The sequence below is a fragment of the Arvicanthis niloticus genome, chromosome 1, assembly GCF_011762505.2.
Source record: "Arvicanthis niloticus isolate mArvNil1 chromosome 1, mArvNil1.pat.X, whole genome shotgun sequence".
NCBI classification, from domain to species: domain Eukaryota; kingdom Metazoa; phylum Chordata; class Mammalia; order Rodentia; family Muridae; genus Arvicanthis; species Arvicanthis niloticus.
Window position 1 is genome coordinate 129,138,122 of NC_047658.1, and position 25,383 is coordinate 129,163,504.

Genomic DNA, 25,383 nt, shown 5'->3' on the forward strand with positions numbered 1-25,383 from the left:
AAAGTAATCTTCTTTCAACAAACCTAAAAGAAAATAGCCACACAAACATAATTCCACCTCTAATAACAAAAATAACAGGAAGCAACAATCACAATTCCTTAATATCTCTTAACATCAATGGACTCAATTCCTTCAATAAAAAGGCATAGAATAACAGACTGTATACATAAACAGGACCCAGAATTTTGCTGCATACAGGAAATGTACCTTACTACCACAGAGTAAAGGGCTGGAAAACAATTTTCCAAGCAAATGGTCCCAAGAAACAAGCTGGACTAGCCATTCTAATACCGAATAAAATCGACTTTCCACCAAAAGTTATCAAAAAAGATAAGAAAGGACACTTCATACTCATCAAAGGAAAAATCTACCAGGAAGAATTCTCAATTCTGAACACCTATGTTCCAAATGCAAGAGCACCTACATTCATAAGACAAATTTTACTAAAGCTCAAAGCACACATTGCACCTCACACAATTATAATGGGAGACTTCAATGCTCCACTCTCATCAATGGACAGATCATGGAAACACAAACTAAACACAGACACGTTAAAACTAACAGAAGTGATGGACCAAATGGTTTTAACAGGTATCTATAGAACATTTCATCCTAAAACAAACGAAAATACCTTCTTCTTAGCATCTCATGGTACCTTCTCCAAAATTGACCATATAATCGGTCACAAAACCATCCTCAACTGATACAAGTAGATTGAAATAATCCCATGCATCCTTTCAGATCACCACAGACTAAGGCTAGTCTTCAATAACAACAAAAACAACAGAAAGCCCACATACATATGGATGCTGAACAACGCCCTACTCAATGATATCTTGATTAAGAAAAAAATAAAGAAAGAAATTAAAGACTTTTTAGAATTTAATGAAAATGAAGGCACAACATACTCAAACTTACGGGACACAATGAAAGCAGTGCTAAGAGCAGTGCTAACTCATAGCTCTGAGAGCCTACAAAAAGAGACTGGAGAGACACTAGTGGCTTAACAACACACCTAAAAGCTCTAGAACAAAAAGAAGCAAATGCAGCCAAGCGGAGTAGAAGGCAGGAAATAATCAAACTCAGGGCTGAAACCAACCGAGTAGAAACAAAAAGCACTATACAAAGAATCAACAAAAACAGGAGCTGGTTCTTTGAGAAAAATGTTTCTTTCCTTCTTTCTTCTTTTTTTCTTTTCTCTTTTCTTTATTTTCCCCTCCCTTTCTCCTTTCCTTCTATCTCCTTTTTCCTTCCTTCCTTCTTTCTTTCTTTTGTTCTTTTTTAAATTTTTTTTTTATCAAATACAGTCTAACAGGAGTCAAACTGAAAAAGGAAACTTAAGTTGAGAAAATGTCTCTTAGCCAGCAAATAAAACGTATCCATACATCCAGATGTAGGATGCAGCCATGAGTAGCTTTAAAATACTCTATTTTAAGAAGAGAACTAGAAGTGGCATGCAGCTGCAGTTATTACAGCTAACAACGAATGTGTGCATGTACTGGAGCTGGGCACAGCATCCTCCAAGCATCATGTCACTTGTGGTAAGCTGCTTGCTCTAGCAGTTGCATATATACAAGCTAGATCAGACTATCTGAGTGAGGACACACCACTAACCAGCAGTGAGATATGTGTCATGTGACCCAGTCCCCCTGAATCTCATTTTTCACCTCATGAAAAATAAGCAAAGTGTTATGACCATGAAATTGTGGAGAGAGGAATGAGTTACTGGATACTTTGCCTAGCGAAGGCAGAAAGCATCAGTAAATGCTGCTCCTGATGAAAATGGAATGTTCTAGAGTAGGCAAGTAGCATCCTCATTTGTCTAACAATAAATGTAAGTTCAGGAAATGTCCTTAGCTTGAAAAAGCTTATCCTTAGCTTATGAGTTTTGGAGAGCAGCTTTGACTTTGACAGCTCCCCTGTAGGCACAGCATTCTTGTTCACTATACTCTGGGACAGACAAAGAACGGTGACAACTCATGACTAAGAAAGGGAGCCTACAGTGTGAAATGTGTCACTCACTGTCCTCTCTGCATACCTCTGTCTTGGGGCTCTTATTCTCTTTACCGCCACAAAGTGAAACAGCTTTGAGTTCACATGCAGTTGGGTGCTCTTCAGTCGTGTTTAGGAAGCTCAGTTAAGGCTCGTGAGGACTCTACAGAGAAATAAGGCATCTTTTTGTCTTCAGAGACTTTATAATAGCTCAAGATATTAGGGGCATGTGAGTGTTAGAGAAAGAGAGAGAGGGAAAAAAATCTTGTTACACAGAGGATCTTAGTGAATAATTTCAGTCTTAAGTGTCTACTGAAGAGAAATAAAGAATAAATTTATAAAACAGACTGTACCAGAATGTTTGCAGCAGTTCTGTTCATACTGTAGCCCCAAGTTGAAAACAATATAAATAACTGTCATGGGAAAATATGGATAAACAAACTGTGGCCCAGTGGAATACTCTTCAGGAAAATAAAAAGCAAGTTTTCTTACAATATGAATCACTCCCAAACATAATGTTGAAGGGCCTGAGAGATAGCTCAGTGGATAAAGTGTTTCCTGGGCAAGCATAAGAACCAGAGTTCAAATTTCTAATCGCCATGTAAATACCAGGAGGACATGATAGCTCACTTTTAATCCCAGCACAGGGGAGGGAAGCTAGCTGAGTAGATTAGCTGAATCGATAAGCTCTGGATTTCAAAAAAAAAAAAAAAAATCTGGTGGAAAATGGTTGAAGAAGATATTCGGTGTCAAACTCAGCCTTCTCCACATGTGCATGCATGTGCACATGCACACATCCCTATATAAATCCACACATGGTAAAAACACATGATATAGGAGACTCTTGAAACTATCCATGCACCAAGTTTCTGAATACAGATCACAGTAATGGGAATGGAAAAGCAAATGACTAATACAAGGGGAAGAATTTAATATTCTATCAGTCCCTTGTGGCAAACATGATGAGTCAGAGAAATAAAGTTTTGAGCATATAAGGGTGAACACACAAAGTACAAAGAACCTAAGTTCAGGGTCAGGTGTGCTGGGTCACATGATGTTAGCCTAAGCCAAGTGTCAAAGTATTGTTGCGTATTTCTGCAACAAACTACCTAAGGATGGATACTTTACTTTAAAAACTGGCTTATTTAGCTCACACTTCTAAAAATGTATATGCAAGATCTAGGCAAAGGCACACCTTCTTGTATTACACCACATAGACAATTATAAAAATAACCAGCTGCATACAGAATCAGCCAACTGTATGGGACAGAGTCACTTTAATTCAGCCTAATTCGGCCCACTCTTACAAGAACCACCTCACTTTGTGTGATAATCACAAATAATGTCCAACCAGGTCCCCCTCCTCTCAAAAGTCCCACTGCTTCTCAATATCTGTACTGTACACTGGGTCCAACTTCCAGCATATGAACCTTTGAAGGACACACTCAAACCACATCTAGTCTTTAGTTTGTGACCTCTAGGTGTCCAAAAAGTTACTGATGGTGTGGGATGCACTGTCTCACAATAGTTAAAGACAGGACTCAGGGCTGAGAAGCTTCTCTTTAAGCTTCAAATGGCAGAAACTTCTGTAGAAATCAACAAAGCTAACTCCTGAGCAGCACCATCCACTTAAGGACAGAGGAAGAGAAGAAGGCACTGAACTTGGCAGAACTGTCATCAAGAAAACAGAGGGGACCCAGGAGGTATTAGAGAGAGACAAAAGAAGTAAGGGAGTGGCCAGTGACAAGAATCTGAAGGCAAGGGATCTGAAGCCTCAGAGAGACTATAGAACCCCTAATGCAGTGACCCCTTGGCTTGGCTTTGAACTTCAAAAGGATTTGCTCCCTGAGGCTCAGGTTACTTTAGTTCTGTCCAAGGTGCTGAGGAGTAAGGCACTCCCCATGTGGGTGATGGAGAAAGAATTGGGCGGGCCTATTTCATAGCAAAAGTCAAGACGGAAAGAGTACATGAGACTTCGTGACTTTATTTATTTATTTGTTTATTTATTTATGCAAGGGAAACCTGTGTGTGATCATCAGGATTCAAGAACAAAGGAGATGTTTGAGGGTGCAATATTCAAGAACAGAAGATGGGCTAGGAAGGAGTTAGTGTGGCTTTTACCAAATACAAGAAGTGCTGGGATGTGGCTCCACCCAAATACACACACTCAGGGTGCGTATGTGGTTTGCTGAGATAAAGATGCAAGCATGTGGGATGTGAGAGATGTATGTGGAACAAAGTCCTTAAGTGCACTACCTCATTTTATAGAGAGGAGATGCAGTTCAGGGATGGTTACAGACTTGTAACGTGTCAATGCTGTTCTAGCCCAGGTTAGAAGTCAATTCACCATATGCTTTGGAGCTGAATGGTAACTATCAAGAGCCAACCTGGGGCAGACCCAAGAGGAGGTCCACTGGCTTCCCTAGAAGGAGGTGAAGTAGCTCCCTTCCCTCCACATCTCAGCTTACCCCCCACGATATATAGTCAGCATAACTCTCTTAGAATATCAACTTCATGCTTTAAACCTGAAGTGGTGGCCTAGCCTTTTAAAAAAATGAGAAAATAAAGAACAATATTCAGAACCCTATATACAGTAATCAGAACACCTACCCATCCTTTATATTTCTTTATTTTTATTTAACTTTACTTTTGTAAACCCGAGGACTTCGTACATAACAAGTATGTGTACTATCACTAATCTTCATCCACAGTTCCATGCCCCACCCCACCCCACCCCACCCCACTTCTCATTTCCTTTTTAAGGTGAGGTCTCAATATGTAACCCAGACTAGCCTTGAATTTGCAGTTCTGCCCCAGTCTGCTAGTGCTGGGGTTACAGGCATGTGATGGCATTCCCCGTCTGTCCACTATGTCCTATACAAATGGCAAACACTGACACAAGCTGTACAAAAAGAACAGTTGATTGAGGGCCTAGGCCTGTGCCACACATTCTGTTTGAATACCATCACTAGTTTAGTGAACTTCCAACTCCATTATCCTAAAGTTACTTTCCAAGTTTTAAGTGAATTTTCAGAATAAAAATGATGGCGTCACTTTTATTGGATTTAAAACACAGCCTTCTGAAACTAAGTAAAATCCACCAGCTTGAGACAAGTACTCTCATTTGTATAAAACAAATCAGCCAGGCTATGGAGACAGTGAGCCCTCCACTGGAAGCACATTTTCTGGAGATAGTAAAGACCATAAAAATTCCAACTCAAGTGCACTTTGAACACAGGTCCTCCCTAATCATGTCACTGGAGTAGTTTCTCAAACTCTGTTCTATAATACTTTCCCTGTTTTTGTCCCTCCCCTTCCCCATCTTATATAGAGCTAAAGACTTGTTAATATTCTAACATTGCACACAGAATAATCAACAGATGTTTGCTAAAGAAATAAAGGAACTATGGCAGCCTCTGGTCCTCAAAGTTTCTATTCTTCAGAAGGCCTTCACCTCTCCCATTTTCCCCACTAATGGCCAATGGTTAATTAAAAGGCCTTCCTCTCTCTCAATGAACATTTCTCATTGCTTGACCCTGATACTGGCTTTCAGCAAAAGAGAAGATATTGGCAAAGACTTACTGGTGGCTCAGCTCTCTGATCTCACATGGTTTGAAGCCCCATTCTTTGGCCAGTTTTTCTTGCTGAGATGATTCTTCTAGAAACACTATCTTTAAGAAGAAAAAAAAAGGTCAGATATTAATAAATCATAGCCATTTGTTGACATAAAATACACAAATGTTTTCAAAGTGATGCTGAGTTAATTTTAAAAGATGTTTGGTACCAAAGAAGATTGATTTTGGAGGGGAAAACATGACGATAGTTTGTGTTTGATTATCTTTAGAACTAAAGTGCATTCAACTTCTCTTCTGCAAAAAGGTAGACCTGAGATGAGACTCAGACCGACAGGGACAAGGGGCATCATCTATCACTTATGGAAAAACACTCAGAGTGAACCTAATAAGAGTCTGCTGTTTGGCTGCTAGGGAAACACTACCTCATGTTTTTTAGGCTACTGTGGAGACTAAATATGATAACTCTAGTGATGAAATTAGCATATGCCCAGTACATGGTAAATGATAAAGTATGTCTATGTCTATTTTGCACACTGTGACTGTTTTCTCTGTTAAGTAGATTGTTCATCAAGAAAAGATAGAAAGTTGAGAGATGAAAATGCAGAAAATATCCTGTAGGTTTGGTGTCTTTGCTTGCTTTGCTTTGCTGTGTTGGACATGGTATCGTAGGCAAACACTCTACTACCAAGGCAGATTCTAAAGTCCTTCCTGTTTCAATTTTAAATGCAAAATTATGAGAAAAAAGGGTGTTTCATTGAAAAATAAAATTTTATAAGTTTGGTAATGCTTAATCAGAAGCCTTTGATTAATGTTTTAAAAAATTGTATAAAAGTAAAAAGGAAAAGGGGGCATGGGATAGGGGTTTTCTAGGGAGGGGAAATGGGGAAAGGGGATGGCATCTGAAATGTAAATAAAATATAAAAGAAAAAAAAAGAAAAAGAAAACTTTTTAAAAAACTCTAGAAAATAAAAATTGTCAAACTTGTGGAGTGAGAATTAAAGCAATATAACTCAGGACAAAATAGTTGGTGTAACAGAAAAGAAAACATGCACTTCTTTGTTTGTTGAGACATGCCTTTTAAAAAACTGCGATTTTGAATAGAAGTGATTCCTAAATTAAAATAATTAGATGATTATAAAGATATACTTGAAACAATAAACATTTAAAAAGGAAGAATAAGTACTCATTGAAGCCTATCACATAATTATTTTAAAAGCCAGAAAGTTAGAATTTATCAATACCATTTCAAAAGTGATATATTATAAAGCTCATAAGTAAGTAGTATGATAAAAACTTACACATATATTTGAATATATTTTATATATATATTTGAAATAGAAATAAAATGAAATGAAAAAAATATTCTGGAGAGCTATAAACCAAATGGGGAAAGTGAGGTAGTTTTGCTACCCCTGTGGGAAGTTCAAAGTAAACAGTGGCTTCCTAAAATAAATAGAATCTCACAGAATTAAACTCTTATGTGGTAATATATTATGTAATGCATGACTCCTATGCCTGGCACTCTATGACACTTGTCTAGGTCTGTGGCCTTTATTGTCAACAGAACAAGCTGACTGGCAGATGAACTAATTGTTTATCATCCAATAGAGGATTAAAAATAACTTTAACAATTAATGTATTTTTCACCAAATCATTTAAAAGTTCAAGGAATGAGTCAATATTGCTATAATTAAAAAATTTCCTATCCTCATTCTTTTGATTTATATAAAAATGGTTCTCATCACTGATAAAAGTGGAAAATAAGAAAAATTATGCTGCCTTTATTCCATGCTTTCAACCAGAAATCTATTATGTAATTGCAGGGAGCATCTTTTTAACTTGCATATAACAAATTATCTTTCAATACATACAACAGACATTTTAGAACTTTCTCACGTTCCTGGGAAATTTCAATTTACACCCATGAGTGTTGTAGTGATAGCTGTTCAATAAGACTTCCAAGAAGAAAATATTGTTCATTAGATTAAAACTGTGTACAGGATTACACCAGAATTCAAAACTCAGTAGGGAAAAGGGAACTGTATACTATTTCAAACCATGAAAAGAAGAAAATCAGACATGGAGAAAGACAGGAAAGAGGGCAGAGGGTCAGGAGAATGACTGTAAATCTAAAGCTACTGGGGTTTCGGGGGTGAGTGGAATCTCTAGAAGTCCCAGAGACTTGGGATGAGGAAGGCTCCTGGGAGTCACTGTGGGGGACCTTAGCCAAGATGCATAGCAGTGGGGATATGAAACCTAAAGACTCCACCTCCTGGAGACAGGCAAAACCCCCAATGGAGGGATAAGGACACCAACCCACCCACAAAATTTTGATCCAAAATTTTCCTGTCTAAAAGAAATGCAGGGACAAAGATGGAGCAGGGACTGAAGGAGTGGCCAACCAGTAACCAGCCCAACTTGAGGCCCATTCCATGGGCAAGCACCAATCCCTGACACTCTGTTATGCTTGCAGACAGGAGCCTAGCACAACTGTCCTCTGAGAGGCCCTACCCAGCAGCTGACTGAAACAGATACAGACAGCCGCAGCCAGTTACTGTATGAAAGTCAAGGACTCCTATTGTAGATTTGGAGGAGTGAAAACTCTGAAGAAGAATAGGAACTCCACAGGAAGACAGTCAACTAACATGGACCCCTGGGAGCTCTCAGAGACTGAGCCATGAAGCAAAGAGCATACATGAGCTGGACCAAGCCCCTAGGACATATGTAGCAGACATGGAGCTCAACTATGTGGGTCCCCCAACAACTGGAGCCAGGGCTCCCCCTAAACCTGTTGTATGACGGTGGAATCCATTCCCTAACAGGGTTGCTTTGTCTGGCCTCAGTGGGAGAAGATACTAACCCTGCAGAGACTTGATGGTGCACTAGAGTTGGGGGGATGCCTAGGGGAGGGGCCCACCCTCTCAGAGGAGAAGGTGAGAGGAAAAGGAAAAGAAACTGGGGGTGAGGGTACTGGGAGGGAGAAGCAGCGTTTGGTATATAAATAAATAAATAAGCAAATAAGAGGGAAAAAGGGAAAGTCTATATTTTTGGTCTCACTTATGTCACCCTAGCAGGTCCAGAATTGCTATGTTTACATGTGGGCTGGCAAATTAGAGTTAAAAGAAGCTCAGATAAAACATGGCAAATTATATAACGGGATTATTGCCTGGGAAATTGACACAATAGCATAGAGGATAAATGTCTGCCCAGCTCTAGTGCTGATTAAGGCTTACAATAAATATAAAGGTTATATGTGTTTTTATCTGGGAACTAAATGGTCAAAGATGGGGTAGAAACACAGAATTGAGATTAAATATTTTCAGTAACAATATAATGTTAAAGTATCTTTTTTAAAATCCATATTACTAGATACCATGAGTTTATAATAACACTTGGTAATAATATGGTATGGGTGTGGATATAGGTGAACATGTGAACATGTATGTTGAAGTCTAGTTTCTACTCACAGAGCCTATGGCTGGGGAGTTAAAATACACTCAGATAGGTAAAGAGTAAGATGTACATGGAGGGGGGGTGGAACATGGTGGAGCCCTCCGCCTCACTGTATCAGAAGGAGAAACAGTGGTGCAGGCAGGAAATGTCAGAATCTGGCAGTAAGAGGAAAGAATTGGTACTTGATAAATATCAAATGGAAGGGGCAGCGACACGAACAGAGGCAAAGAAGCAAAAAGCAACAAGAAGTGCTGCAGCTAAAGGCATACTGCCAATGTTATTGGTGGTTGTGGGTTGGGAGAACTTTAATTCTAAATCCACTTTTTTTTCTTGCTCTTATTTGCATTTTTGTTCAACCAATATTGTCTGTGGACCTCTTGTTAAACAGCATCATTGCAGGGATTTGGAGAAATCAATTCATGGTGAATATATCTATTAGTGTGACTTTCCATTAGGATGGAAAGTGAACGATGGATGGACCAAAGGACAGATGATGCAATGGCCTCTCAGAGAGATTCTATTTAAGCATAGGTTTTCATGATGTGGGGGTGAGTAGCATGGATCCTCTGAGGGCATCAAAAGATCAATATTGGGTGTGTATGGTATGTTCAGAAAAATCAAACATACTAACCCAGCTCAGCACTAGGAAAACAGGTGGAAGAAATACAGACCAAAGATAAGCACAAGTTGTAAGTCATGGTCAGCCTTCAGGGTTATTTTTAGGTAGTGTCTAGAAATCTCCAGGAAGATACGGTTGATGCATTCTTCCTGGTTCAGTGGCTTCCTTACTTCTAGACTATCAGGGCTCAGGATGCCCTACGCTTGCTTGTTCATTCAAGTGCCTGGTATGGACCTCAGGCCTTTCTCTTTACAAGCTGTGATCTCAGGCTATCAATCACATACAGGGATCATTAAAAACAAGGTTTCCTGAAACCATAGCAAGCTTTAGCCAGCAGGGACATTCTCAGCCAAACTCTTAGTTGTCCAGATGAGGAAATCAAGTCCCTTCTGTTAAGTAAACAAGTCCAAGTGCCTCTCATGTGGAATGAGGGCTATTTAGGATGAACGATAATGATAATGTCAGAAAAACTTAAGCCAAAGGCAGATGAATAATGACTATCAGCTTATGACACAAGTCCCTGGAAACTACAGGCTTCAAACACCAAATGGAAATTTTGGCCAAAGGGCTTGTTACCATGACATAGAGTAAACTTCTGGACAATTGTGAAATAGCTCAGCTATGTAACAAAAGGAGGGAGCCTGTGTCTGTACTCATCACAAAAACCTACTCAGGTCACTGTGATGGGACCAGATAAGAGATATTATACTTCAGAGCTGCTGAAACCCTTGGCAAAGACAAATGTTGGTATGTTCATGTAATTCGTGTCAAACTGATTAATGGAAAAGTGAAATTGGTTCAAAGAACAAAAGTCAGCCTATCAAGGCAGAGAAAAGTGAAAATTACCAAAAAAGCACCAAAGAATACCATTAAGGGCTTAGATTTTCTGACCTAATTTTTTTTTAAATAAGAGAACAGACCTGGCAGTGTGATTTTCCCAGGTGCAGAGCAAACAGGAGTATTTGCTGGGCTAAATCATCTGCCTAGAGATTGTTTCAGGCAGTTGGTTGCTTGTCAGGTAATATAAACCTTCTCCAGAAGCTTAGATACTAAATATTTTCAGTTTCAGGTAATACAATCATACATTCTTCAGTAGACCAATAACTAAATTGCAATGCTAAAACATGAGGGAAATTTATTGAAGAATAAGCATTTGAAATCTATTATAAAACTAAATGGTAAAACCTAGATCTGAAATTTGGTTGCACAACGGGATACTTAAATAATCATCAAAGTACCTTCCCATAACATTTATTTTACAAAGAAAATAGTAGCTTCACAGTAAAGAAACACTGCAAAGGCAACCCACATTGCTAACGTCATCATCGCCAATAACAGGACACACCACCACCTGACATGACGCACTGGGAATGGCACATTGATTCTGACATTCCTTCTCACATGTATCAGCTGAAGCTCATCATGAGGAAACATGCAAACCAAATGGAGGGTCAGTGTAAGAGTTCTGTATTCTTGAAAAGTATCTGGCACATAAAATATGAAGAAAGACAAAGACTTGCCCCCAGATGAAAGGCAAGTAAAGAAATGTGACACACAAATGGGATTTGGCATTTTTTGAGGTGATTCTGCACCAGAGGGAGGAAGGAACATTTAAGGGTATTACTGAGACCATGAAGAAGGTTGGAAGGGGCTCTCATTGTGTGGTAGAATTACACTGACATTCCTTTCCTAATCTGCATGGTTATGATTATGTAAGGCTTCGTCACCAATATTTAGAAAGGGTGCAATGAAGGATTTAGATGGAAAAGATGTCTTAGTTTCTTGTCGTTGTGATAAAATACTCTGACAAAACCAACTTGAGAAAAGTCAGCTGACTTAGAGCATAAACCAAACTTGCAGTTTGTCTTATTTTGTTGTGATAAAACACTGACCAAAACCAACTTGGGGAAGAAAGGGTTTATTTGCCTTACATCTGATCATTGTCTGGCACTGACGGAAGCCAAGGCAGGAGCATAAGCAGAACATTTCTGACATCATTAGTGATAATCCGTTATGCACAGAGATGAGAGCCTAGCATAACCAACCTCTGACAGGCTCTACCTAGCAGCGGACTGAAACAGACGCAGATACCACAGCCAAACATTAAATGGAGGTCAGTAACACTTATGAGAAAAAAGAGGAAAGGATTGAAGACCCTGAAGTAGATGGAAACCCCACTGGAAGACTACAAGAGTCAATAAACCTCCACCCCTGGGAGCTCTCAGAGTATGAGCCACCAACCAAAGGACATATATGGACTGGAATGAGTCCCCTGGCACATATGTAGCAGTTAGGCAGCTCAGTCGTCATTGCTGCCTTGTCGGGCCTCAGTGGGAGAGGATGTGCTTAATCAGGCTGAGACTCAATGGGCCAGAGTGGGGAGACACCCAGGGGGGCCAGCCCCACCCTCTCAGAAGAGAAGAGGGGGGATGAGTAGAAGGGACTCTGTGAGGAAGGGACCAGGAGGGGGAGCAAGTTTGTGATGTTAATTAATTAATTATTATAATAACAACAACAACTGAAACTGAGATTTAGAGCAGAATGCTGCTTGCTGGTTTATCTACCATGCTTTGCTCAGCCTGCTTTCTTGTAAAACTCTGGACCACCTGCTCAGGGGCGGTACTTCCTACATTGAGCTGGGCCCACCCATATCAGTCATTAATCAAGAAAATATCCCCCACAGACTAGCCTATGCGCTAATCTGCTGGAAACACCTTCTCAGCTGAGGTTTCCTTTCTCACAGATGACTCTAGTATGTCAAGTTGATTAAAAAAAATTACTAGCACATAGGCATTCTGCCATAGTGGGAAGTCATAGTGGTGGGAGCCTAAGGGGAGCTGGTTACATTTTATCTATGATCAGAAACAGAGACTAAAGAACACAGATAGGCTTGTTTGCACTCAATCACATTCTCAAGAATAAAACATTTTAGCAACCCATGACTAGGGAATGGGACCATCACACTGAGTGGGTCTTCCCATCTCAATTAATGTAATCAAAACAGTCCCCCACAGACAAGCACACAGGCCAACTTAATCTAGACAACCCCTCGTTGAGATTTTTGTCCCAAGTGATGGTATCAAGTAGAGACTTTAAACATCACAATTCTACCTCTTGTCAACTTTGCACACAAACATGTTACTTTAAGTCATATCCTTCCACCCATTGTCCCAAAAGTCTTGTGTTTGTATCATAACGTATAACGCAGTCCACTTTTTAAAAGTCCCCATGGTCTTAAAACTTCCAATTTTAAACACACAGCCTCTTAGCTATGAGCTCCTATGGAAGCAAAACCATGTTTTAGACTTCCAACATATAATGGCACAGAATAAACCTTCCTGTTTCAAAATGGAAAGGACTGGAACATAGCAAAGGGTGATTAAATCAACACACCAACCCCCACAGCCCTGTATCTAACATCTAAGGCTTGTAATGGAGTCAACTGGCCTCCACAAGCTTGGGCAGCCTTATTCCTTCAGCCCCACCTTCTGAAGAATAAGCAGTTTCTCAGGTTAGATCTCCTCACCCTGCGGTTCTCCTTGATACATGTTCCCGAGCCCTCATTCCCTGTATTTTGGGGTCTTGACTGCAACTGGAGCTTCATCTTCACAGCTCTCCTCAATGGCCTTTCAGGAGCTCTTCATGGGGATTTAAAACCTAGCGCACATAGCCTGGCCTCGGCGGCTCTCCATGAACCCTCAAACCTGTATCTTTCTTATCTTTAAAAGCAAGACCATATGGATTGTATTTCTTGCCAAGTTTTGCTACCAGTTCAAGGTATAGCCAGGCCCCAAAGGATCATAACTACATCAATTTCTGTATGGTAACTCTTGGGAAACACAGACAGCTGCTTTCAAGACACAAGAAACCCTTTTAACCTAGGGGGTTTGTTACATTTTATCTTATTTCATGTGTGTGGTTGTTTTGCCTCTGTGTATATCTGTACACTGTGTGCATGCCTGTGACTCTCAGAGGCTAGAAAAGGACATCAAATTCCTCCTAGAACTGGAGTTAGAAAAAGAAATGTGAGCTGTGTAGGTACTAAGTATCAAACCCAGGTCCTCTGGAAGAGCAATCAGCGCTCTTAATGGCTAGCTATCTCTCCACCCCAAGCTTCCTTCTTTAAAATAAAAGTGGAGCTTCACAAGATGGAGCCTCCTTCAAAGGACAGAGTTTTGCCCTTGGGATGCTTTTCCATTCTCCGAGTGTACTGAGGGTGATTTCTCTACAATTCATCTCTCCACCAGTTACAGCTGCTACTTCAGCACCAGTCTAAATACCCACCCCACCCCCACCCTTAAAATTTCCTCTGTCAACAAAATCAGTCCGTTGTTGTTAAACAAAATACTCAGGTGTTCAAGACATAGACAGATTAAAGCCCGTTCCTTAGCCAAAACAGTATACAAATGGCTCCTCTCCCCGTTCCTGATACAGTCTTTGATCCCCTTTGAAACTTCATGGTCTTGGCCTCTTCGTTGTTCAAATGATTCTTAGCATCTTGTAGGGCCCATTAAGCTCCGTTTCCAGCATTCAATTGCTTTTCTAGTTCTAAGTTCTTAACTCTCTCAAATTCTTCCTCCAGAACAGTTCCAAAAATGTAAAAGCCAAGTCAATTTATACACAGCAATAGTCCCACTTCTCAGTACCAATTTCTATCTCAATGCCCTTTCTTATAGCTGTGATAAAATATCCCCCCCCCAAAAAAAAAACACTTAAAAGAGATGGGATGTTTGGGGATCACAATTCCAGTGTGTTACTGATAATATTTATAACTGAGACACCCACTGTGGCTTATAGTTACAGTGCCCACCATCTTCTTGACTAGGCAAGGCCTGAGGCCATGAGCAGCAGCAGGAACACACCACTGCTCGGCTCAGGCCACCAGCTCAGGTGGGCCAGAAGCATTGGCCCTGCCACCCATGAGAAGCCAGCATGGGAGATAGCTCTGCCAATCTACCATGCTGTTTCCACAAGGTTGGGCTGAACCCAGACCATCCCACCATCCATGCAGTACCCAGTAGAAATAAGACTCCAATGGTTAAAGATTATCCAATAGCTTTATATATTTGGTAATGCTCAATTAACAGATGTTCACACAATTAGTGGTGTTTCCCAGTATCTAACCTTATGATATAAGTTGTTACCCAGGACTGCTCTGGATACATGCATGGTCCTCCATGGCTCCTACATCTCTCCTTGCTTTTTCTAGCTCTTCCTCTTCCTTCTCTTCCTCTCCTCTCTCCACCTACCTATCATACAGCCCAATCGCTGAGCTTTATACAAATGTAGTGGGATGGTATCCCGATACACCAGAATACAGTCCATCATTGTGGAAAATTAAGAAGACAGTAACTTGAAGCATCTCCACATTACATCAGTGGTTAAGAGCAAAGAGCAAGGAATTAATGCAAGCATGCTAGTACTCAGCTTGCTCTCTCTACTCTTACACAGTTCAAGATCTCCTGCCCAGGGAAGGGTGCCACTTACAGTGAGCAGGTCGTCCCTCCTCAACTAATACAACCAAAACAATCCACAGGACAATCTGATCTAGATAATTGCTCACTGAGAGATTTTTCTCTGGTGAGTCTATATTTTGTCAAGTAGACAATTTCCATAAGTCATCACAAATGGTATGTCTACCTATAACTTACTCTTAGCTCAGAAAAGCATGACTCGAGTGTATGTGTACATATATGTAGAACAGTGGCTCTCAATCTGTGGGTTGTAACCCCCACAGGGGTTACATATCAGTTATACTGCATATCAGGTACTATATTACAATTCACAACGGTAGCAGAATTATAGTTATGAAGTAGCAACAAAATAATGTTATGGTTGGTGGTCACTCCAACATGAGGAACTGTGTCAATGAGTCACAGTATTAGAAATGCTGAGAACCATTGGTCTAGAAATAGTGGAGGAAATATAAAATAAAGTCAGAAAATGTTAACCCTGGGGAAACATATGACAGTTATTTGTACTATTCTTACAACTCCTTTACAAATCCAAAGTAGTTTACAAACTTTTTTATTCACAACTAAACAGCATGTTATGTAGAAACATAAATCTATAAAGTGGGTGTATAAAGATAATTAAGAACATTACAGAAAAATGTAGGATCTGAGTGGTGAGGATAAAAAGAGATGGGGGGTATGTTGGGAGCATCTCAGACGATGAAGGGATGCTTCAATTAGTCATTGCACCTAACACAGAAGAAAGTTACCTTTCTTCTATTAAATGAGTTAATGAACAAGAAGACTCAGTTAAAATCAAATAAATTTAGCAATATTATATGAGCACAAGCAATTTTTCTAGGATTTAACAAAACACTATTTTCTCTTTTAAAAACTCAGGATTTGTTTCTTGTGATACACACACACACAGATTATCTATGGAGTAGCCACATGACCAGAAAGAAAAACCACAGGAGGGGTATACACAATGGGGATGCAGAACGACAGATCAGTGCTAACATTACAGCATCCTAGCATCAGCCATCTGAAGTCAGAGCATGTTCTGCCCCTCGGCTTTTCAAGCAGGTGGGACTCTGCTGAACACTTGGATGTGCTTCACATACTGCAAATTACTTTGACATACAAAAATGTTACACCCTAATTTTCGCTTCCTGCATTTGGAATCCCTTGATGCCTTAACCAACTATGGAAGAAGGAAACTGCTCAGATGGTATCAAATTAGCACTGAGCATTGAGCGAAATTCACCACAAATGTCAGACACAAAGTTAAATGATGCATTTGAATCCTGAAATCATTAAACAAGTGTATAAATCCAGCAGCTGCCTCCAAAAAAAAAAATCTTCAGAGACTATATTCAGCAAGTCGCAACTGGAGAACCATTCAGGAAAAGCACTGACTCTGCCTTTCAGAACACTAAGTGGTGACATGAACTGACCACAGCAATAGACCACAGCAGACACAGTGATCTTGGTAGGAAATGGGGCTTGGATAAAAGAGCTCCCATCTTGTTTACTTCTCTTATGGTCATTTGTTCAGGCATAAAATTTACCTCACAGCTCCATTATTTGAATTGGATGCCCCCTTTCTAGATCTTATGTGGAAGCCCCAACTCTCCCAAGTAAGGGATGCGACCTTGTTTAACAATAAGGCCTTTACAATAATAATCAAGTTACAAGGGGGTCATTGAAGTGACCCTTAATCTGACATGATTGGTGTCCGTTTGGATCCAGAGACACATAGAAGCAAGATGATGTGAAAGACACAGAGAGAAGTTCAAGCAAGAAGAAAGACTGGAGCACATCCTTTTCTGTATGACTCCGGAATGACCCTGGTTACTGAGTCCTGCATCTTGGACTTCCTGCCTCTAGAGGACAATGGCTTTCTGTTATTTAAGCCACTCTGCTTGTGGTACTTTGTCACAGCTGCCTTGAAACTAATTACAGACCCTCCATGAAGGTAAAATGCAATACTGGTCTAGTCTAACAACTCAGCAATGGATAAATACCGCAGAAATTCCTTTTCACTCCTGTGTAAGGACCACATTTGAGAGTTCCAGAAGGTAAAATCATACTGAATCTACATCCGAATCAAGGTTCTGTGTTCACTGGCTCTGTTAACACAAGCAATCTCCCAAACGTTCTGATTTTCTGTTCATTAAAATGTGATAGTAATCTATCATCTCCAACTACAAACACCATCACTTCCTACTCAAAAGACTGTCAGATAAGGCCAGGGAAATGTAGTCATAGACTCAGGAGCATACTACCACAGCATCTTCTTGATAACAGCTTACATGTAAAAGGAGTAACAGTTGGAAAAGGGCAGTTCACTTCATAAATAGCACAATCTAGGTTTTAAGACAGCTAGAAGCTAAGTCTAATAAGGGGATATTTAACAGGATGTGAACAAAATCCCACTTTGACATTTTATAAATAATATAGGAAACTTGCTAAGAACAAGGACATGGACTTGGGACTGGGGAGATAGCTCTGTTGGTAAAGTGCATGCAAGACCTGAATTTAATCCCCCAAATCCAGGTTGCGTGAACTTGTAACTCCAACACTGGGAAGACAGAGCCGGGCAGATCTGTGGGGCTCCCTGGCCAGAGAACCTGGACTACTTTGTGAGTTACAGGCCAGAGGGATCCTGCCTAAAAAACAAGAAGGTAGACAATACCTAAGAACAATACCTAAAGTGATTTTTTTCCGGCCTCCACAAGCATGTGCATAGACACACACACACACACACACACACACCACATACACTCATACACACAGACACACACACATACCACACACCACACATACTCTCATACACCCATACTCACACACAGACACATCCACCCACAGCACACATACACACACTCACACACAGACACAACACACCATACATACACACATGCACGAATGTACACACACCACCTACCACAGTTAAAGGAACTCCCAGAGAACTATTTTAGAGATATTTTATAGCTCTCTTAGAAATAGCTCAAGAAATATTGACACTCACAGGATACGATGCTGGAAGATCATCCCAATTTCTAAAGCGGGATGACAACTTGCTAAGGAGATGCAAAGATGCTCGCTCTGTAAGTTATACAGCAAGAAGGTGGTGGTGATGAAGAATTCTGTTCAAACTATTCTTGGAACCTGTGGTTTATTTCTCCATGGAGAATTTAATTTTCTATGCTTCAAATGTTTTAAGTTACAGTGTATCAAACGAACTCTAGTTTAACACTTTTATACTTTAGTTTGAAATTAAGTGTGTGATATATCTAGGTTGGGTAGTGGGTTACACCTCTGATTGAACAATACCAAACTTATAAAGCCTATGATTAACATTAAAAAAAATGTATAATTGCAAAAGGGAAAAGGGGGCATGGGATAGGGGTTTTCTAAGGTGGGGGGAATGGGGCAATGGGATGGCATCTGAAGTGTAAATAAAATATCTAATAAAAATGGAAAAAAAACAAAAAAGAAATTAAGTGTGCGTGTGTGTGTGTGTGTGTGTGTGTGTGTGTGTGTGTGTGTGTGTTGCGTGTATATGTCTTTCTATCTGGCCTCTTCAGGGTCTTACTGTGTAGCCACCTGGAACTTACCATCTAAGACCAATAACTCAACTCAAACTCAGACACCCACTGTCTTTGCCTCATGAGTGCTGGGATTAAAAGTATGTACCACCACTCCCAGCCCAGTTCTAATCTTGTAACAGAAAATAGTAGAAGTCACTGAATCCCCATTATCTTTGACACCACTCAGTAAGATTCTGCGTGCTTTCCATGTTCTCAGCCATGGGCTTTGGACCTGCGTGCTTTCCATGTTCTCAGCCATGGGTTTTGGACCTGCAATCTGTGAACAATGAAGACTGCCTCGTTGAGGCAGAGCTCATAGTACATTTTCAGATTTGGAGGAACAAAACACATGGGAATAGTTTTAGAATGAAGTGGCCAGAACAGGAAAACCATAGAAATAAAATATAAAAGTCCTGCATGGACCAGACAATATTTTCTCTGCAGAGAGAAATCAATATCATCATAGTCACGCTTTCTAGAAAAAGAAATCTCATAAAGCTGACCCAGCTTCAACAATAAAAGAGCCAGTAACAGTGTTCAAAAGCATGAATAGAAGCTTCTAACAATTAAAATGGGATCAAAGTGAAATCCACTGACTCACACGCTTCCCTCCTAGCTGAAGTGCCATGCTGAGGCTGAATGGCCATCTGCTAGGATGCTAGAAGCAAATTTCAGCCTCTTTGGGGGGAGAGGGAAAATTCCAAACCATGTCCACAGATTGACACCCCCTTGTCAAGGACTGAAGCCTAGTGCCCTTCTTGACCCTGAAGACTGCCAAATGTTTTGACCTGCTCTAAATGAGGTGTTGAGCACACGGTGGGACTTGCCAGGATTCCTGAAACAGCTAGTCAACATACAACGGGTCAATGAACTTAACTTGGAGGAGGATCCTTCTGCTCCAGTCAAACCTCCAAATACCTACCAGCCCCAATGGGCTCGCTGAGCCCTTGATGTGAAGTTCTCTAGAACCCCTGGCCCATAAAAATTGTAAGGATGATGGTTTTTTTATTGTTTTAAAACACCAATTTGGAGCATAATTTGTTATTCAACCAATAGATGCTTCAAACAAGAGTCACATATGAAAAGGAACGGTTGTAAGGCAGGTTAAGTGGGAAGTTTAGGGGCAGCCCTTTGTCGATCATTTGAGTGGTCAGATGTAGCAGAGAGCAAAGAGAGAAGAAAGAGGTGTCAAAATCTTTGAGTGAAAACAAACACAAAAGGTCAGAACTAAGGAAGGCAAAGGAAGTGTGGGGCTGTGGGATTATCAGAGTGATGGAGTGCACAGCAGAGCTGAGCAGCACCCTGTGGGAACACAGCCTGCAGCTCTCAGGACAGCCGGTGGCATCTGTGTACAGGTGGATGTGAGCTATGAACAAGACGAGGCACATGTGGAGAGAGGCTACAGTAACACTTTAGACTTGGAGCTGGCTCCTTTGCAGTTTAGAGAAGGGAGGGGGGCCGAAGAGAACCAAAAGGTTTAGTCAGACAGAGAGTCACCAATCCAAATGTATCTACCCAAAGTCCTGGAAGGAAAAAGGAGAGTGTGAGGGAGGCAGGATCAGGAGAGAAAGGGGCTGAGTTTGTCAGAACTAATGAAAACGCCTGGCCAAGAGCAGAGCGCAGAGCATCCTCTGAGCAGAATGCACAGTGGAAACAAAGGCAAGGAACAGACATGGAGTCTCAAAGGCAACAACGGGAGTCTGAGAACAGTAGACAATGATTTTCAAAATGCTCAGAGCAGAATAATTGTCCTCTTAGACGCATCTCTCCAGCAGAATTATGTTTCAAGGACAAAGGCATAATAAAGACATTTTTAAACTTTAAAAGCTAAGGGAGACAGAGCTGGGGACTGGGGAGAAGGGCAAGTGCCTGCCACTTCAGCGCTCAAGAGACACAGGCAGGAGGATTATGATTTCAAGGCCATTTGGGGCTACATAGTGAGTTCCTGGCCAGCTCGAACTATATATCAAGACCTTGCCTGAGCAAAACTCACTAAGCAAATAAATTCTAAAGGAAGTTTTGAGACCAGCAAGCCTACACATTAAAGGAATTCTAGAAGATGGATTTCGGACTATGTCCACAAAACTAGATACCATGGAAGGAGCAGTAGAAGATACAGCAAAGAATGTGTAGAGAATCAAAACCAGTAAGCTAGAAGTCTGAGGCATGAGCGTTAGAAATGTTACCACCTAAAATGTTAGTGAATAAGAGAGCATTGGGCTGGAAGTGTCTTAAACAAAGATTAACAAGGCTGGGCCACCATCAGTAGTGTTTCTCACGTCCTGGTTGTCTCTTCCATTCTGCTGTCTGACCACTGTTCCTCCCAAGTTTAGACCACAGGTTGCTTCAACTCTTTGCTGGTGCTCTTTGTGCCTTAGAATGCCGTTTCCTACCTACTGTAAGCCTGAACTCAGATGCCACTTCACCTTTGTGGTTCTATCAAAGTAGCACTGATGAAAATAGCTCTCTCTACTCTCTATTCCCTGGCAACTCCCTTGTTCTTAGTGGGTCACCTCTGTTAAAGACAGTCAGCAGGTAAGCATAAGCTAATCAGGGGTCCCTTATACTTCCAGCAACTCATAAATATTTAAATTGCTTTTAGGATCAAATTGTAGTGAAGAAGACCCAATATGATGGCATTCATCATTATAATTTATCAGCATGAGTCTTAATATATGTGTAAAGTATGACTAATATAAATTATATATTCATATACACACAGCATATATCCCAATTACATCTATATCTTTTAAGAAAAGCATCATGAAGGTCATAATTATAGCCCTATTCCATAATTATTTTTAAATTTGTCAAAAAATATAGTCCCCAGTTCCCTAATCAACAGCATTCTTAAATAATTTTTAATTAAAATGTCTGAGCTGGGCAAAACATTTTTATATATGCTACCTTACCTCATCATTGAAGTATCTATCATGGATGACCCTATGTCATAGCCATGTACACTTCACAAGAACTTACAGGAGGACAGTGTGTGTTCATCTTATAACCCTTGTCACTTATCATAGTCCAGCACACAGTAAGCACTCAGTACACACTGACTGATTTGAAGCTCTCGCTGATTTTCCCATGATAGAAAATGATTTATAAAACTCAAAGAGATTAGCAGAGACCCAACTGAAATGGCTGCTCTGCTGCCTGTTTCACCAACGTGGAAGATGCTGCCAAGCTACGCTCACATAATCCTCGGAGAAACAGAATCCCTGCTAGAGCTTAGCTATCCCAACTTGTAAGCTGAGATCCATATTATTTAACTTATAAAATTCCCTTTATATACAACTTGACAAAAGCCTCATTGTTGGGTGCTAAGAAAACCTGTTTTGGTACAAAGGCAGAAACTAAGCTTATTTTTTTTTTCGTCTGGTCTTTCACGCGCATTCCTTGATTCTCCAGGTACCACCTGCATCCTCTTGAGGATCACATCCACAAACTAGAATACCACCACTAAAATCACTACATACAAATGGCCCATCCCAAGATCTTCAAGCTAATTAGGGGCTCAGCACATCAGTACACAGATGCTCTCATACAACAGCATCCACTAGTCAAACAAAATACATTTTTTTTTGCAGATACCGGAAAATAATCTGTGATGCCTATGCCTCGATTTTAAAATGAAAATACATCCTATTGTCCCATATGCTTGTCTTTTTATTTTTTATTTTTTATTTTCAGCCTGCTTGGTCACTGGGACACAGCTGTATAGCCTAATAGAGGACCCTCTCTCCCAGAGCTCTTGCACAAGGGTCCTTCCTATCTGAGGAGTTGCTGTGGTCACTAACCCCAACAATTTTATGGCCATGGCAAGGCTTTCCATCGTTACCAGAGTCCTGGCTAGTTTTATGTCAATTTGACACAGGCTAGAGACTTTAGAGAAGAGGGGGCCTCGATTGCAAAAGTGCCTCCATAAAATTCAGCTATGGGCAAGCATATGGAGCATCTTCTTGATTACTGATTGATGGGGGAGAGCCCAGCCCATTGTGGGTGGGGCCACCCCAGGGCTGGTGGTCCTAAGTTCTATAGAAAAGCAGGCTGAGCAATCCACAGTGAGCAAGCCAGTAAGCAGCATCCCTCCATGGCTTCTGCATCCACTCCTGCCTCCGAGTTCCTGCCCATCATGATTTCTTGTCCTGACTTCCTTTGCTGACAAACTGTGATGTGGAAGCATAAGCTGAAATTAAACCCTTCCCTCCCCAAGTTTGCTTCGGTCATGGTGCTTCCCCACAGCAATAGTAACCCTTACCTGTCACTCTAATCTCAAAGCCATTCCCAGTTCCTCTGGAAAACCAAACGTTTTACACTAGTTTAATTTTACATGGCAACTACATCTGAGGAGAGGTAGCAGAAAAGCTAAGCGTGGTCCTGATTGTTTGTACTTAGCAGAACATCGAAGGCTTTGTGCCTGCAGAGACAGTCTTTAACTAAGTCACATGAGGAAATTTATGCCAATTTTGTTTTTGAATGCTGCTTATAAAGTCAGTAAGAGCATACAAGGCAATGGTGGGGGCTATCTAGGGAGATAGAAAAGCCAAGTTAACTAACATCATGACTCTATTCCTAAGGGAATAGATTCTTTTAAAATGTATGTGGGATGTTTTCCATGAATGTGTATCTGTGTGCCATAAGCATGTAGTATTTTCATTAAGCCAGAAAAGGATACCAAATCCCCTGGGACTGGCCTTACAGATGCTTGTGAGCTGCCATATGGGTGCTAGGAATTGAACCTAGGACTTTTGGAAAAACAGCCAATACTCTTAACCACTGGGCCATCTCTCCAGCCCCAAGAATAGATTTTGTTTTATTCTGAATACTTTTTTGTTGTTGTTGGTTTTTGGTTTTTGGTTTTTGGTTTTTGGTTTTTGGTTTTTGGTTTTTGGTTTTTGAGACAGGGTTTCTCTGTATAGCCCTGGCTGTCCCGGAATTCACTCTGTAGACCAGGCTGGCCTCGAATACAGAAATCTACCTGCCTCTGCTTCCCGAGTGCTGGAATTAAAGGTGTGCACCACCACTGCCCGGCTATTCTGAATATTTTTAAAACAAAATAATGGAGACCATTTCCTTTTGGAAATTCAGATACAGGGAACTCTTACCTGTTCTCAGGGCTGGAAGACAAACTTTAAAAAACAAAACAAAAAACAAACAAAAAACCATTTTTTTGACCAATATACTTCAGTAAGAAATATTTCCTGTGACTTGATACTGTCTCCTGTTTATATTCTTCGTGGTGGCTCTAAAGTAGACGTGGTGTTGGGTTTCACAAGATCAGTACATTGTCGGCTTTATTAAACTACCTGCTTAGCTCAACAAACAGCTTCTGCAAAGACAAGAAACTCAGAAGGAGTCCAGCTCCTGGCCTTGCAAATTCTTCTGCTATGTAAAAATCCTGGCCACACAACTTTTAGTCGACTTTCCTGCCCTTCCAAAAGCTTACACTCACCTCAGCTATTTCTAATGTCTTAACAGGAGGCTCAGTGTGTGGCTAGAGTTCACTACATCTTGCCAGAATGCCTCAGAAGTTTTCCCTGGCAAAACAATAAGCCAGAAGACAAGGGCTGATGTCTGTATCATAAGATGATCGTGCGCCTCCAAACATTTAAATACCAGTATCATCTTCAGTTGTTTCTATGGCAGAACAGCTATAAGTAGCCTGTGAAATCAGGCTATTGGACTGAAAGTGACTTCAGTAACGAACTCAAACTATTGGTGACTGTTTCTTCATCTAAAAAAAAAACTGCATATAAACAGTATGTACCTTACAGAGGCCTTTCAATAAGTTACATGAAATAATAAATTGAATTTTGAATCAATGCCTGGCAGATAGTAACTGTATTGAGCATCTTTTCATCACTGTGACAAAACACCTGAAATGATGATTTTATAAAGAGGAAAGGTTTATTTTAGCTCAGTGGTTCAGTGCATGGATACCCGGGCCTATAGAGGTGCAATACATGGTGGATATTAGTGTGTGATAGAGCAACCCTGCTGACTTCATAGTGGCCAACATGCATCGAGAAAGAGCTGAGGTCCAAATATCTCCATCAATGGCATGATCTGATTCTCCCCACCCCCCACCCACACACACATACAATAGACACCACTTTCTAAAGTTTCCAACACCTTCTGGTGCCAGCACCAGTACAGACTGAGTCTTTGGCAGACACGGGGTCATACAATGATTTACCATTACCTGCAATTAACATTTTCTAACCTAGCCTCAGATTTTTGAAGAGCACATTCTAAGTTCCTAATTACATGCTTCAGCTGTAGAACATGATGTAATCAATGCGCACTCACAGAATCAATAGATCACAGCAGTCAGTAGCAACGCCCATTTAAAAACAAAACAAAAAACAAAAAAAAAACCCTTTTATACGGGCACATCTTTGCATGTTTCTTATTCACAAGTTGTCTCAAATTGTTATGTTTCATTCAAATGTTAAGCTTTGGTTGTTTTTCAACTGCTTTTTCTAAACGTGTGTGTGTGTGTGTGTACACGTGTGTGCAGGTGCCCTCAGAAGCCTGAGAGTGCATCTAATCCCTTGGAAATGGATTTACAAGTGGTGGTGAGTGCCTGGTGTAGGCACTGTGAGGTAAACTTGAATCCTCTGGAAAAGTAGCAAGTGTTCTTGTTCAGCGAGCCGTCATCCCTCCAGCCCTTCCAGCATCTTCTTGAGAGTTAT

At 40.6% G+C, this 25,383-nt stretch overlaps 1 protein-coding gene across 2 annotated transcripts in view; it reads right to left on the reverse strand.

The window, feature by feature from the left end:
* Gda (guanine deaminase) overlaps positions 1 to 25,383 on the reverse strand; it is an 83,403-nt gene that overhangs the window by 40,185 nt on the left and 17,835 nt on the right. Inside the window, exon 2 of one of the 2 annotated variants that reach the window (XM_034512002.2) lies at positions 5,575 to 5,659. In XM_034512002.2, coding sequence (XP_034367893.1) covers positions 5,575 to 5,659 — 85 coding nt within the window. Of the gene's footprint in view, positions 1 to 5,574; positions 5,664 to 25,383 lie in introns of both variants that reach the window. The other variant, XM_034511994.2, reaches the window with a different exon arrangement.